This window comes from Triticum urartu, chromosome 6A (genome assembly GCF_056163025.1).
Source record: "Triticum urartu cultivar PI428250 chromosome 6A, HENAU_Tu73, whole genome shotgun sequence".
In the NCBI taxonomy this organism is placed as follows: domain Eukaryota; kingdom Viridiplantae; phylum Streptophyta; class Magnoliopsida; order Poales; family Poaceae; genus Triticum; species Triticum urartu.
In genome coordinates this window covers 19,701,266-19,716,073 of record NC_141878.1, presented here as the reverse complement: position 1 = coordinate 19,716,073, position 14,808 = coordinate 19,701,266, and the positions used below count along the sequence as shown (strand labels likewise).

General features: G+C 48.6%; 1 protein-coding gene across 1 annotated transcript; it reads right to left on the bottom strand.

Annotated features, from left to right (window-relative positions):
* Window positions 1-7,292: 7,292 nt before the first annotated feature.
* LOC147963336 (disease resistance protein Pik-2-like) lies at window positions 7,293-14,050 on the bottom strand. The gene is made up of 4 exons (XM_087528065.1): window positions 12,549-14,050; window positions 12,361-12,456; window positions 11,005-11,751; window positions 7,293-9,056 (listed from the first exon to the last, which is right to left on the bottom strand). The coding sequence occupies exons 1-4, from the start codon at window positions 13,689-13,691 to the stop codon at window positions 7,350-7,352; spliced, it is 3,693 nt and encodes a 1,230-aa protein (XP_087384191.1). The 5' UTR covers window positions 13,692-14,050; the 3' UTR covers window positions 7,293-7,349.
* Between the last annotated feature and the right edge of the window lie 758 nt (window positions 14,051-14,808).

The window sequence follows — 14,808 nt, the reverse complement described above, 5'->3', positions numbered from 1 at the left end:
GAAGTCCATGGAAAGGATGTTGAGGAGAGGGTCGACGACCTGCTGCTTCGGGGGCGCGTGTGGAGGAGGCGGACCCACGGCTTGGTGCTCGGTGAAGCTTTCGGGGAGGCCTGCTCGAGGAGTAACTGCGTGAGTAGGTTGGTGGCGAGGATGGTGGCTGCCGGTGGGGTGGCTCGGCGACGATGGTGCTGTTCCGTGTCAATCGGGTGCTCGGCAGTGCTGCTATGGAGTGAGGCAACGACAGTAGTGGACAGTAGTGGTCGGCAGCAGTGGGTTGGTTGTTGGGGGCGGCGGAGGGGCTGCCGTGATGGAGGACGACGGCGGAAGTGCTCGGTTGGAGAGCTGTCGTCGGTGGTGGGATGGTTGGGGGCGGAGGCCTTGCAGTCCTGTGGAGGGTCTCGATTTGTGGGCGGCAGAGGGGTTGCGGTGGTGAGGGGCTATGCCAGCGATGGACTGAGTGGAAGGCGGCCGCGCGACGGCGGTGGGAAGCTTTGGGGGCGGCAGCACGCGACGGCGGTGGGAAGATTTGGTGGCGGCAGTGCGCGGCGGCGGTGGGAAGGTTTGGTGGCGGCGACGGTCTGGTGGAGGGGATTGGGAGTGGATTTGGGGGCGGAGATGCGGTCTGATTTTTTTTATTTTTTTAGGGTTATGCGGTCTGGTGGAGCAGGACTACAGGAGGGCTGGCGCGTGTATTTCTTCTTGGGCCTAAAATTCCGCCAAAGTCGCGCGCTCTTTTTTTCTCGTTGGCGCGCGCTTAGGGCCGACTTTTGGGTCTCACGGCAAAGGCGGTCTCTGGCAGACTATGGGCCAAAATTTAGTTCTCCCGACAGTTTTTGGGCCGTAAAATGTACCGGCAGTTACAGCGCAGTTGTTGCTCAAGTTCTCCCGGCAGTTCATATGCCCTAATGTGATTTTAGCGGCAGAAACTAATGTCCCGGCAGATAGTTTGCCCTTAGATACGTTTTTCTCCCGGCAGTTAACTGTTGGAAATATGCCCTAGAGGCAATAATAAAAGCATTATTATTATATTTCCTTATTCATGATAATTGTCTTTATTCATGCTATAATTGTGTTATTCGGAAATCGTAATACATGTGTGAATAACAGACACCAACATGTCCCTAGTAAGCCTCTAGTTGACTAGCTCGTTGATCAATAGATAGTCATGGTTTCCTGACTATGGACATTGGATGTCATTGATAACGAGATCACATCATTAGGAGAATGATGTGATGGACAAGACCCAATCCTAAACATAGCACAAGATCGTATAGTTCATTTGCTAGAGTTTTTCCAATGTCAAGTATCTTTTCCTTAGACCATGAGATCGTGTAACTCCCGGATACCGTAGGAGTGCTTTGGGTATACCAAACGTCACAACGTAACTGAGTGACTATAAAGGTAGACTACGGGTATCTCCGAAAGTGTCTGTTGGGTTGACATGGATCAAGACTGGGATTTGTCACTCCGTATGACGGAGAGGTATCACTGGGCCCACTCGGTAATGCATCATCATAATGAGCTCAAAGTGACCAAGTGTTTGGTCACGGGATCATGCATTACGGTACGAGTAAAGTGACTTGCAGGTAACGAGATTGAACGAGGTATTGGGATACCGGCGATCGAATCTCGGGCAAGTAACATATCGATTGACAAAGGGAATTGTATACGGGGTTGATTGAATCCTCGACATCGTGGTTCATCCGATGAGATCATCGTGGAGCATGTGGGAGCCAACATGGGTATCCAGATCCCGCTGTTGGTTATTGATCGGAGAGTCGTCTCGGTCATGTCTGCTTGTCTCCCGAACCCGTAGGGTCTACACACTTAAGGTTCGGTGACGCTAGGGTTGTGAAGATATGTATATGCAGTAACCCGAATATTGTTCGGAGTCCCGGATGAGATCCCGGACGTCACGAGGAGTTCCGGAATGGTCCGGAGGTAAAGAATTATATATAGGAAGTGCTGTTTCGGCCATCGGGACAAGTTTCGGGGTCACCGGTATTGTACCGGGACCGCCGGAAGGGTCCCGGGGGTCCACCGGGTGGGGCCACCTATCCCGGGGGGCCCCATGGGCTGAAGTGGGAGGGAACCCAGCCCAAAGTGGGCTGGGGCGCCACCCCCCCAAGGGCCCATGCGCCTAGGGTTGGGGGGGAACCCTAAGGGGGGCGCCCCCTTGCTTGGGGGGCAAGCCCCCCACCCCTTGGCCGCCGCCCCCCTAGGAGATCGCATCTCCTAGGGCCGGCCACCCCCCCTTGGCACCCCTATATATAGTTGAGGAGAGGGGAGGACTTCATACCTCAGCGTTGGCGCCTCCCTCTCTCCCCGTTACGTCTCTCCCTCGTAGTATAGGCGAAGCCCTGCTACTGTGACGCCCTGCATCCACCATCACGCCGTCGTGCTGCTGGATCTTCATCAACCTCTCCTCCTCCCCTTGCTGGATCAAGAAGGAGGAGACGTCTCCCGTCCCGTACGTGTGTTGAACGCGGAGGTGCCGTCCGTTCGGCGCTTGGTCATCGGTGATTTGGATCACGTCGTGTTCGACTACATCATCACCGTTCTTTGAACACTTCCGCACGTGATCTACAAAGGTATGTAGATGCATCTGATGACTCGTTGCTAGATGAACTCCTAGATGGATCTTGGTGAAACGAGTAGGAAAATTTTTGTTTTCTGCAACGTTCCCCAACATTAACTGCCAGCAATCAAGTGTTGTGGTGTAGTGTCTGGTTCTTTTAGAGATGTCCTTGGGGAAGGTATCTTGGACAGGTCCATGACCCTACCCTAGGTACATAGCTTCATCATTAGCCCCCGAATGGATCAGGGTTTGAGTGAGGAAGGAGTTGAGAACACTTCCGACCCATTTTTCGTGCTATGAGTATATCTTGTTCTGGATCAATGAACCGAGGTGACGACACCAACTTTTTTTCAGTCGCCTTGATCCATTCCTAGTTTTGGTCGAGTGATCTTTTACTGGAAGAGCTCCGAGTGATGATGTGGAGGAGATCTTCCGCCTGACAAGTTGTTCTGCTATCCGTGGATTTCGCGGGATTCGAATTTCGGGAAGCGCGCAGGGCGGAGGAGGCCGCAGTAATCGGATGGGATAAGGCAGGGCCGCCTCGATTTCCGCACCGCCTTTTTCGCCACATATCGTGCGCGCGACTTTTGCGGGATTTGATAAGATCGCGTGGGCCTACAAGTCGGTCACTCGGAAGTAACCTCATATAAGGCGCCAGACCGGGGTTTTTGAACAGTGTGTTTTCATTCTTCCCCCTCCTCCTCAGACTTCTCCGCCATGCCTGCTCTCGCCCCAGTGCCGCTGCTCCGTTCGCGTTTCGCCTGCGACGATGGGGAAATAGAAGACGGTGGCTCTGGAGCGAGCGAAGAAGGCGATGGCGAAGGCGAAGGAGAAGAAGTCCAGCCGGGGCGGATCTTCCTCGAGGGCTGGCCTGCCGCAGGGCTGGATCCAGGGCGACTGGATCCGCTCGGTGATTCGTCGGGATGACATCGACGACTTGGTCGAGGGAGGACTGATCCCCCACGAATTGGCGCGGCTTCCGGGGAACGAGACTGAGCCGCAACCTCGGGAGGGTGAGTGCGTTCTCCTCGCCACTCACGTCGACCGTGGGTTTTCCTTGCCTCCCCACCCTTTCTTTCGGGGTTTCTTGAATTTCTTTGGGGCGCAACTCCACCACTTTACTCCCAACACAATCGTGTGCCTTGCTGCCTTCGTGTCTTTGTGCGAGAATTTCTTGGGCTGCCGACCTCATTGGGGCCTTTTCAAGCACATTTTCACCTGTCGCTCCCAGACGGTAAAAAAGGCAATCCGAGTGACGAGAGGACACAAGTGATCCAGATGTGCGGGGGTCTTAGGGTTCAGATGAGAGGCAAAAGTTCCTTTCCAACCATGATCCTTCCCGATTCGGTCCGCGGATGGCAGTCGACTTGGTTCTACTGCAAAGACCAGCCGACTCCAGGGCAGTCGACTGGACTTCCTCCTTTTTCCATGGCCCGAGTGGGGAAGCCCTCCCCTTTGAAGGTGATCCCGGAGGATAAGGCGCAAGTTAAGGTGCTGGTCGAACGAGTAGTTCAGCTTATCCATGACAGGGTGACCAGTATGGATTTGTTGGAGGTCTTCCTCCGACGACGCATCCAACCGCTTCAAGTTCGAGGCCATCCGATGTGGATGTATTCGGGTACTGATGACACCACTCGGACCCATCTGGAGGAGGTCGACGAGACCACGTTGGAGGGGTGACTGACGAGTATCACTGGAAACAAAGATAACCCCTGGGGAGCCAGGAGAATTCCTCCAGTCGACCAGTCTTACGAACCAGACAAGGTCTAATTCTGAACTTCCGACTGTAATCTAGATTTAATCGTGCAGCTGTTTATGCTTCGTCGACTGACTTTGTTCTGCTTGTTTTCCTGCAGGCCCTTACCAAAATGTACTCGATGCCCAATGAAGAGCAGGAGCAAAATCCGGAGGGGGAGGCAAGCGGAGGCGAAAGTGGCGAGTGGCATTCTGACGGAGAGGGGAACGACGAGAGCGACGACTCGAGTGACGAAGAAGAAGTCGACTCGCCTCCTCGCAGGGAGAGGCGATCCAAGCTCGACCAAGACCGGGCGAGCGCCCGTGAAAAGGCGATCGCTCAAACTGGCCATTCTTCAAAGCGTCCTCGGACGTCCTCTCCGGCACCGACTGAGAAAGCCTCAAAGCAGTCCAAGGTTGTAGTGCAGAAGCCTCGGAAGGCGTTGCCGAAGATTAAGATTGATATCCCTGTTGCTTCTGCGTGAGTGTTTTTCTTTCGCATTCACTCGACGTTCTGTGCTGTTTATTTTTCCTTTGATTTGACCAGATGAATCTTGAAACTGGCAGTGCTGCTACCTCTGGGACTTCAGCTTATAAGGACGAGGATGAGGAAATGGAAGATGCGGTCACCTCCAATCAAGGTACGATCTTCGTTATTCTGTCTTCTTTTTGTCGATTGAACTGTAATATATCCAATCGGGTAATGTAATTTTGGCGACTGATCTTTTAACAGCTCCCAACGTCATTGACCTCCCCGACGATGATGAGGACGAGACAGAGAGGCCTTTGGGGAGGAGGAACAGGAAAACGTCCGCTGGCAAGATGCCTCAGTCGACGCCGGTGGCGGAACCAGTTGTTCAGGACGCCGGTGACGCCAATCGGACTTCTGTTTCCTTCGTCATACCGCTGTCGAGTGTTCTACCTTCTGCGTCGACTGCCCAAGCTCCTGTCGATCCACCTTCAGTTTTTGCCACCCATCACGTCCCAGAGGACGAAGTGAACATTACTAGGGAAAACCTTATACACAGAATATTACCAGCAGCGCTCTTCAAAATACGACGCTACTGCTATTTAGCAACAACGCGTGCCGGAAAAATGCGCTGCTGAAAGAAAAATAGCAGTAGCGCGTCATCTCTAAACCGCGCTACTACTCTAATTGCCATGACCTCGCCGTCCAGCTAGTTATAGCAGTAGCGCCTTACACCGTACCGCGCTACCGCTATTCTCCTTACCTGTAGCGTTTTTTCATACCCGCGCTACTACTAACCCTACCTTATCACCACGCGGCGGACCCTCTCTCACTCACTCTCCCTCTCAGTCACTCTCGCCCGCGCCGATAACCATTGTCGTTCGTCGTCGCCGCCGCCGCCGCCGTCGTCCGTCCGCCACCGAGGTACTCCCTCCTTCCGTCCCTCATCCTCCCACCGCGCCCTCCACCCTCCTCCTCCCACCGCGCCCTCCTCCCTCCGCCTGCGGCCGCCCCCTCCTCCCTCCTCCGCCGGCAGCCCTCCTCCCACCGCCCCTCCCTCCTCCTCCGGCCGGCCCCTCCACCTCCTCCTCCGGCCGCCCCTCCCCCTCCTCTCTCCTCCCTCCCTCCCTTGTCTCTGTTTTTACAAATCGTAGGTAACTAGTTTATTTAGCAAGTGATTAATATAACTAGCTTATTTATATTAAGTGCTTAATGGACCTAGTTTATTTAGTAAGTGCTTAATATAACTAGTTTATTTAGTAAGTTAATAATAAAACTAGTTTATTTAGTAAGTAGTTAATAAAACTAGTTTAATTAGTGTTAGGATTATATATAAGATATTTTTGAATATTTTTTTCATATTTTGAACCATTGAAATGCAATGACCATCGATAAGTGGCCTATGTTTTGCCGGAGTGTTGATTAATTTCCGTTCCGGCAAATTTCAGGGCATGCGTCGTCCGCTTCGGCCGCCGGCACGCGGTCTTCCGCCACTCCGGCCTCTTCTGTTGTTTCCGTCTTCCTACGCCTCTGCTGCTTCTGCTAGTGGTGGTGCAGCTCCCGATCTTTGTCCAGGCGGCCACAATCTTCTTCTTCTTCGTCCAGGCGACCCCGGCTGTGCTGCCGTTGAAGGTACCAGCGCCCCGCCCTGAAATTGCTGCCATATGGACAAATTGATGTGAGATTGTTTGGATAACATCATGGCAGCATCATTGTAGATCAGACTGATGTGAAATTGATTTGAATTAGAGCACCAGTGGATCATCCGGTTGGATTAATTGGATGTTTGTTCTATAATTTGAGGAGCGTGTAAAACTGAATTGTCTATCCTATATAGTGAATGTAATTTGGAGTGGTGGCTGTAATTTGGATTAATTGGAGTAACTTGGATAAATTGGAGTAACCAAATGTTCAGTCTAAGCTCAGAATGGGGAAGGATGAGGGGAACAAGGAGAGGGAAGCTGCAGGGGAGGCGTGGGGCGAGCGGGGGAGCTCCGGCGTAGGGGAGCCGAGCAGGGGATCTCCGGCGCGGGAGAGGAGCGGGGGAGCAGAGGAGCGCTGTGTTTGTAGGTAATTTGCTGGGGGGGGGGGGGGGGGGGGGGGTTCGAAAAACTACCACGATGACAAGTTTTCCCCAACGGACGGAGTACAACAAAGGAATACACATGGATGCATCCTGTCGTTAGTCTGTGACACATGGATACCTACATACCACTGCTGCATTACAGACTTACAGTGACCCAGTTTTGCAACAGGTACATCAATCACTAGTCCTACTGTATGTATAGTAGGTAGAATACAGGAGAAGTACGGTAATAAGAATCCGATGGAAAAACACACACACACACCCAGACGGAGGGAGGGAGAGTTTAATAGTCAGTCAATAATGTTCACTCTCACGTGCTCCGCTACCTGCCTCTGCACCTCAAATATTTTACTGTTATACCTGTTACCAGCATTAGGCAACTGAATTTCTTTGAGGCTTTTGAGGGCTGGCAGCCCGCAGATGTCCTTCAGCTCGCCGCACATACCAATTTGTAGCAGCTCAAGCTTGGGCATCGTGTCTTCTTAAAACAACACCGACTGGAGCTTGTATAACCAATGCAACTCCAGCACCATGAGACTCGGGAAAGATGAGCTATGGAAATGTAGCTGTGTCCCCCTGAACGAGTCATAGTGCAGACGTAGTACTGCTATATTTGGTAGCACCCCGAGGGCTTGTATGGCATCATCTTGCTCCAATCTGCTAAACCTTAGCACCAACTTGGAGAGATTCTGAAGCGTATGGATCCATTTTGTTACATTGACTAGCCTACCATGCAGAGCGAGGCTCTCGAGGCTGCTTGGTGGCAACAAATCCTCACCCAAACAGCCATGTAACATGTTCTTCTCTTCATGCGGGTCCCCTATTTCAACTGTTAAAGATTGAAGTTGATTATGACCAGCAATGGCAGACCATAACTCATTGATGGTTCTGTAGCTCAGACCACCCACTTTAAGCTTACGTAGCTGAGTAAGCTCTCCAAACTCTTTTATAGTGGCATTTCCGTTTCTCCCGGAAACATCCACAAAACCTAGTGCATGAAGGGCCTTCAACTTACCAATCCCTTTAGGAAGTACAACGCCATCTAGCTCCATCTCCTGGAAGCAGTATAGATTGAATATATCATACCTGTTCAAACCAGCATCTAGAACTTGTGGTCTCAAGAAAAGATGACCTCTAGACAACAAAACGCTGCATCTTTTACGTGTGGAAACACGATTAATGTAACCTTTATACTTATCAACTATGTCATCCTCTCTCTTGACACGGTCCCAATAACCATCTGCCCGAAGGTGCTGTAGCTTCCGAAGATTGGTGATTGTTGTTGGCAACTCAGATATATGTGTACCTCTAACATCCAGTGTTTCGAGGTGCCTCAAATTCTGGAAGGAATTAGGCAGGCATAAAATGCTGCAACATGCTCGAAGAGAAAGGTACTTGAGGTGACGGAGCTGCCCAATTTGATCAAGATGATGATCTCTTAACCCTAGTGTGTCCTCTAAGTCAAGCACCCGCACAAACCTCATATTGTCGGAGATGAAAAATGATCTCCACTCTCCAAACACAGTCAATGACCGTACATGTGACAAGTCTAGCTTGCTCTCCAGCACATCTTTATCCCTTTTCCAGTTGCTGCCAATGACAAGATGACGTATTGCACCTTGTGTGTCACTCAAACAACATCCTTCCTCCAGCGTCAAAAAAAGGTTTTCCTCCCTAGCCTTTGATATGCATATTTCACGGATCATATCATGAAGTTGGCAAGAATTGATTTTCTGACTGTATCGGTCTGTCCCTTCACCTGGCAGGATCATACTCCTATCCAAGAGCTCATCAAAGTACCTCCGACAAAGTTCAATTGCAGTCATGCCATGCATATCCCTTGAATAACCCTCTGCAGTCCACCGCCTCACCAAGCGACCCCACCTAATTCTCTGGTCTTCTTGAAATATAGATAAGTATAAGAAAGCAGACTTCAGATGGTATGGCAAACCATCGTAGCTCCTCATAAGAATTGTCTTTATTGTCCTAAGTTCAGAATTTATCTCCAATTCAGTGTTAATACCATCACTCATCTTCTTCCATTCAATAGCAGTTTTTGGTTTAGTGGCTAGGAATCCACCGATAGTCGATATTGCAAGAGGAAGTCCATCACATTTCTGCAGGATAAGTCTTGCTTGTTCCATCATAGCTGGGACTAAATCTGTTTTTTCACTATTGTCCTTGAATACCTGCAACGGACATAATTTGAAAAAGTTAACTATTTGGATTAAAATATTACTGTTGCTAAATTAAGAATATTTAGTAACATGAGCTTGTTTGTCCTAGTTTCCACTTGTACCTTCTGGAAGTCAAAGCCCTGGCCCTAAGGGTATGTTTACGAAAAACTATCCATGGATTTAACATTTACTAAACTGAAATTCTCAGCATATGGGGAATTCACTAAGCATTGAAATTTCCTTGTATCCTGGGTGTGGACTAAACTGTAATCATAGATACTGCTACTATTCAAATGTGCACCTACAATAACATGTTTTGGGTAAAAAAACTATTAATGTACTTCACAAAAAATCTAAAAGGTATAAAAAAATTCCCGTGGAATGAAAAATAAATTTGAATGAAAAAAAATGCTACTATAGCTGCAATTTCAATGGCGTCCATTAACACTCCTAACAAAGTAATTGAGATACTTCGATGGCTTCCATTAAACAAACAAATATAACTCCTTGACTATGGTGAGAACATTTGATGCGGCAACTGACTCAAGGAAGCAGAATTTTACAACAACGTTTCTCAGGGCAAGAAAGAATGTAGTTGATTGCTCCAAGGACCTACCTAATTACAATCTCAACAAAAAACTTCGTCGCATTTCTGTGCCATGTGGAAACAAAATTGAGGGCACAAACTTGCTTGCACACAAACTGCAACTTTTTTATGAAACTTTGTTCAAGAGATTGCAAATCTTTGGTCTTGATGCATTGCTAAAAAAGGAACAATTTACAAGAATAAGCCTACGCCATTACAAACAAACATCAACAGAAAGGACAACAGCTGAGAACTGGTAACCACTAGACGCTCATTGCAACAGGCACTCCACCAAACCAATGATAACCTTAATGCCTTACACCCGCTACAACAGACCGGCTAAAGCCTGTCATAGGGAGAGAGAATATAGCAAGAAGGGTAGAGCTAGGCCATGCCAACTTGAGAAAATGGTGGCTCATTAACAACAGTGAATTACCTCCTCACGCCATTGACAAATTCGCACCTGCCACACCCAAGGTGAACCCTCCTCCCACCAAGTAGGACAAATAGGGTGTGACACACACAATGAGGAAGCCCTGGCAGGCCCACGCAGCACACAAGAAAGATCGGCACATTTATTGTACCACAAACTGTGGCTGGCAACCTAGCTATTGCATCCCCACCCTACAGCTATTGCAGTGAACTTCCAAGTCACCAGATGTTGTCCGACCATTGCCTCGTGATGCAGACAAACCATGCTAGCCAAAGCATGGTCATCGTCTACGAACCCTGACACACTCAGACACCAGCCAAGACAAGCGTCTGAGCAACGTTGGTGGGACAACATGGCACAAGTTCCTCAACATTCACCCCCTTGCCACACGAAGCCACAAATACCTACACATGATATATGCGCACGCCCTTGCAAGCTAAACGATGCCCCGCGGACCCAGAGAGACACCAACTGTGGCTCACATGAACACAGCAACAAGCTTGCTGTTGTCCTGGCCTCCGCTCGAACCTAAGACAATCAGAGCGCAGAATCCCGATAGCACCGGCAAACATGTCAGCTGCTGGCCATCACCGCCCCACCACCCTGCGGAGGCCCCAACATGCCGCGTGTACGGAGGCTCCGCTTGTAGCATCCAAGCCCGCTGCCCAGTCACATGAGCCCACCACGGCACCTTCCTGAAATTTAGCAAGACGGTCCAGATCTAATATGTTCCTAGATATAATGGACATTTTCCTAGATCTAAAATTACGCAAGTACAAGATTATTAGAGTTTAAACATTTTTTTTTCAGAGAAGACGTCACCTTTTATACTTCTAAATTGCAGATTGAGAGAAAAATATAATGTTACATGAGGTAAGAGTAATGAAATGTGAAGCAAAAACTATATGAAAGGGAAAAAGGGCTACTAGTTCTAAAATTACCTTCTTTTTTAAGAGGTCAAGTGCAGCATCCTTTTTCAGACCACCAAGATGGTACCTGTTCTTGTCCTCTACTGAACAATGTTTGGCAATACTGTTTTCTCTTGTGGTGACTATGATCCTTCCAGCATTATACAAACACGATTTGACCAACTCCCACTCAGAGGTGGACAATATATCATCAAGAACAACAAGGCACCTTTTCATTTTTAGTACCCGAGCTAGTTCCTCCTTCAACTCTTGAAGATTCATCACTGATATGCTTTTCTTCTGTGCCCCAGTTGTTGCTCCAGCCGGATCTTCTTGGATAGTATTCTGAAGCTGCAAAGCCAAATCTCTAAGGAGTACTTCTGGCTTAAAAGGACGCAATGCAGTGGCCCAAGCACGCTTCCAGCCACCAAGTTCTTGGCTCCGGTAGATGCTTCGAACAAGAGAGGTTTTCCCAAGACCTCCCATTCCCCAAACTGAGATCACCGTACAACACTTCTTGTTGTCGGGCTGGCCAACTAATTTGATAAGAAAAAATTTCTCTGTTTCTCGCCCACAAAGCAATTCATCAGCCAGTGCCAGTGTCCTGCTGTGATCAAACTTCTTTCTAGCAGTTGAGTTACAAATTTTGTCTTCACCTGCAATGTTAGGTTCTGGGTTTTCCTCATGTATTTCATCGCTGGGCAATGCTGTGTCTGTCTCACTGGTAGCAACTTTGTTTCTGTAGGAAATAGGCTCGGTGGAACATGATGCTCGGTTAACCTAAACAAAAAAGAACAGATCTATGAGAATTTATGTACTTTTGCTCAGAGTTAAATGTTGAGGATTTTCAGGTGCACACTTTTTGTGAGAGTAGTATGCCCAACAGATTATCTAAGTCCATATACAATGTGTTCATCCTTACTCAACTTTAAAGCACAATATGTTTTTCAATTAGTGTGCATTATACGAAGACGCATGTCTCAGCTTTATTTCCCTCTAACTTTAAAGTTTGTTAAATAAGTTTGAGCACCAGGATTAGCTCATTTATACACAAATGTTTGCCAATTTTAGTGAGAGCACTATGCCCAACAAATTATCTAACTTCATATATATCCTTGGTTCCACTTTTAAAAATAATGTTTATTTTTTCAATTCGCGATACTAGGAGGTATGTCTCAGTTTTCTTTCCCTCAAATTTTGATGTTTGAGCACCAAGATTGGCTCGTTCGTACACAGTTGTTTAGGCTACTAAAGCTAGATTGCTAGGTTGTGCGCGTGTGTGTGGCTAAAAAGAAAACACTAGTGAACATTTATACATCCCAAATATAATCTATGGATATGGAATTCAAGATTTGAATTTCGATTTTTCAATCAGTGCTGGAGTCCCACCTTCAGTTTCTCCTCCACGGTAGCAGCCTTTGCTTCGTCGTTGTTGTCGACCATTGCTACACTAACAGTGCCCATGTTAACCTGTCCCATTGAATTCTGCAATCAGACGTGAAATGAAAAGAAGAATCAACCATCTGTAATAAGAAATAAACAAGTCTATAACAAAACAATGCAAGAAACAGACTTACCTTCTTGTGGAACAAATAAATAGTTTGATCACAGGACAACTGCTTGAACTCTGAAACTTGGTACGGTTTCTCTGTGCACAAGCTTGCAATTTCAACTTGCTGCGTGGAAACGATGATTCTACTTTGTTTCTTGTTGTCAGGAAAGTACTTCTTAATGCAATGCCACTCTTCTATCGTGGACAGGTCATTTATCATAACCAGGTAGCTATTGCTACACAACAGTGCATTAAACACATGGACTAAATCACTTTGATCCATCTTCTCCATCTTGGCCAGAACAGCCCCAACACTTGTTTCTTTTCCAGGCTTTCCAACGTAATCATAGGAATTTTCATAAAATTGCCTTTCCAAGCTCTGAAGAAATTCTTGTGGATTGAAAGATGGCTTTCCAACCTCATCATGTGAATTTTCATAAAACTGCCTTACCAAGCTCCGGAGGAACTCTTGTGGATTGAAAGGATGCATCAATCTAATCCAAGCATGGAAGCCAAACCTTTTCAATACCTTCGGGTCATCATAAATCTCCTGGATGGCGGATGTCTTCCCAATATCACCGCAAGTTCCCCACATGGCAATCACCCTAAGGTTCACATCGTTGCTGTTAATCAGCTGATGGAGGTCCACCACTGATGATTTTTCATGCACAAAGGTGGCAAACCTTGCTTCTGTGATGCCAAACATTGCCACACTGGCAATGCTGGCCTGCTCCTCTGCCGCGGTAGGATTGGAGCATGAGCTCTCCTTGATGAGGCGATAGCGCAGGTTCCTGTTGCTCACATCCTCCACCTCAGCCCTCAGCTCCTTCACCTCCTTGGCGATGCGGCGTCGGTCACCTGGGTTGCGGGGAATGCACCCCAAAAATGGCCTTTTCTCTGAGTGGAGGCCAAAATCCATGAGGCTGTCCTCCACTTTGTAGGCCAGGACCCCAATCTGTTTCACCCAGGTGGTGAGCACCTTGTTCTGGCTCTGCTCCTCGTCAGCCGTCATCAGGAACGACTGCATCATCTGCAGCTCGTCCCTGATGAAGTTCACATCGTGCTCGACACCGAGCTGCAGCGCGATTTCCTCCGCCGCCTTGGACGTGGCATAGCCCAGTGCGCCGCCCAGCGCGGCCTTCCCCAAGCTCACCCCCGTCGCCTCCATGGCTCTGCTTCCTGGCTGTGATGTGGAGGTGGTGGTGCTAATGGCAGATGTGAGTCTAGCCAGCAGCTGGCAAGGGCATGTGGATTAGTAAGGTGAATCCATTCCAGCTACAAGCTTTGTGTCAAGTTGGCATTTCTCTTGTCTTCATTACAAGGCCCGAGGCACCATCATGTGCGCTGGGTAATTTAGTTACATGGCCGGGTCTGAATCTGAACTTGTGATTAAACAAACGAGTATGGCTTCTTGATTACAGCGAGCACATTTGACGCAGCGACTGAGCCCAGCTGGAGGAGGCTGAATCTTTTACTGCAGAGTTGTCGCCCACTTACTGTTGTCGTCTCCGAGTATCTTTTACGGTGTTATTACTCGAAAGAATAAGCGTAATTACTAGTACTAGTCTATAGTATTTTGCTTGAGGGCGTATACAGATCTGGTGATTAAACTAGGTTGGCGACAGAGAAATGAAATTAAATTGAACTACTAGGTTGTACCTTCACTGCGGAGCTCGCCGGAGACAGCAACCACTCACGGCGGAGGTGTTCTGCGCCGTAGGTAACGCACGCGAGGGCGCCGCCGTGCCCCGCCGTGACCCAACAACCACAGCCGCGCCCGTCGCAATCCGACCTCACGAGCCCGTCGATCGAATGCCATCGCCGCCCGCCGCCCTGCCGTCGAAGGAACAGAAGGGATTTGGGGCAAGTGATGGTTACTTGTGTGCTCGGCAGAAGCGCACCTACGTCTTACGCTTTCATAGCGCGGAAGCGTATGTTAAGGCTCTTCAGTTTTCCATGTGCCTTTCAGGGCTTGGGATTGGAGATCCAAATATTTGATTGGAGACGATACTTCAGAATTTTGAATACAGCTAAATCCTACTCCCTCCGTTTCAAAATATAATATTTTTTAGAGATTCAAATGAAGACTACATACGGAGTAAAATGAATGAATATACGCTCTAAGAGCATCTACAGCCGGACGCCTCAAAGCCGCTTTAAACGATCGGGCGGACGGCCCGGGCATTGACCGGTCACAAAAAACCATCCAGACGGGCGCCTCAAACGCCCGAGCTGACCGGCACCTCTCATATTCAGTCTCAATATGAGGCGGATATGACCGGCAC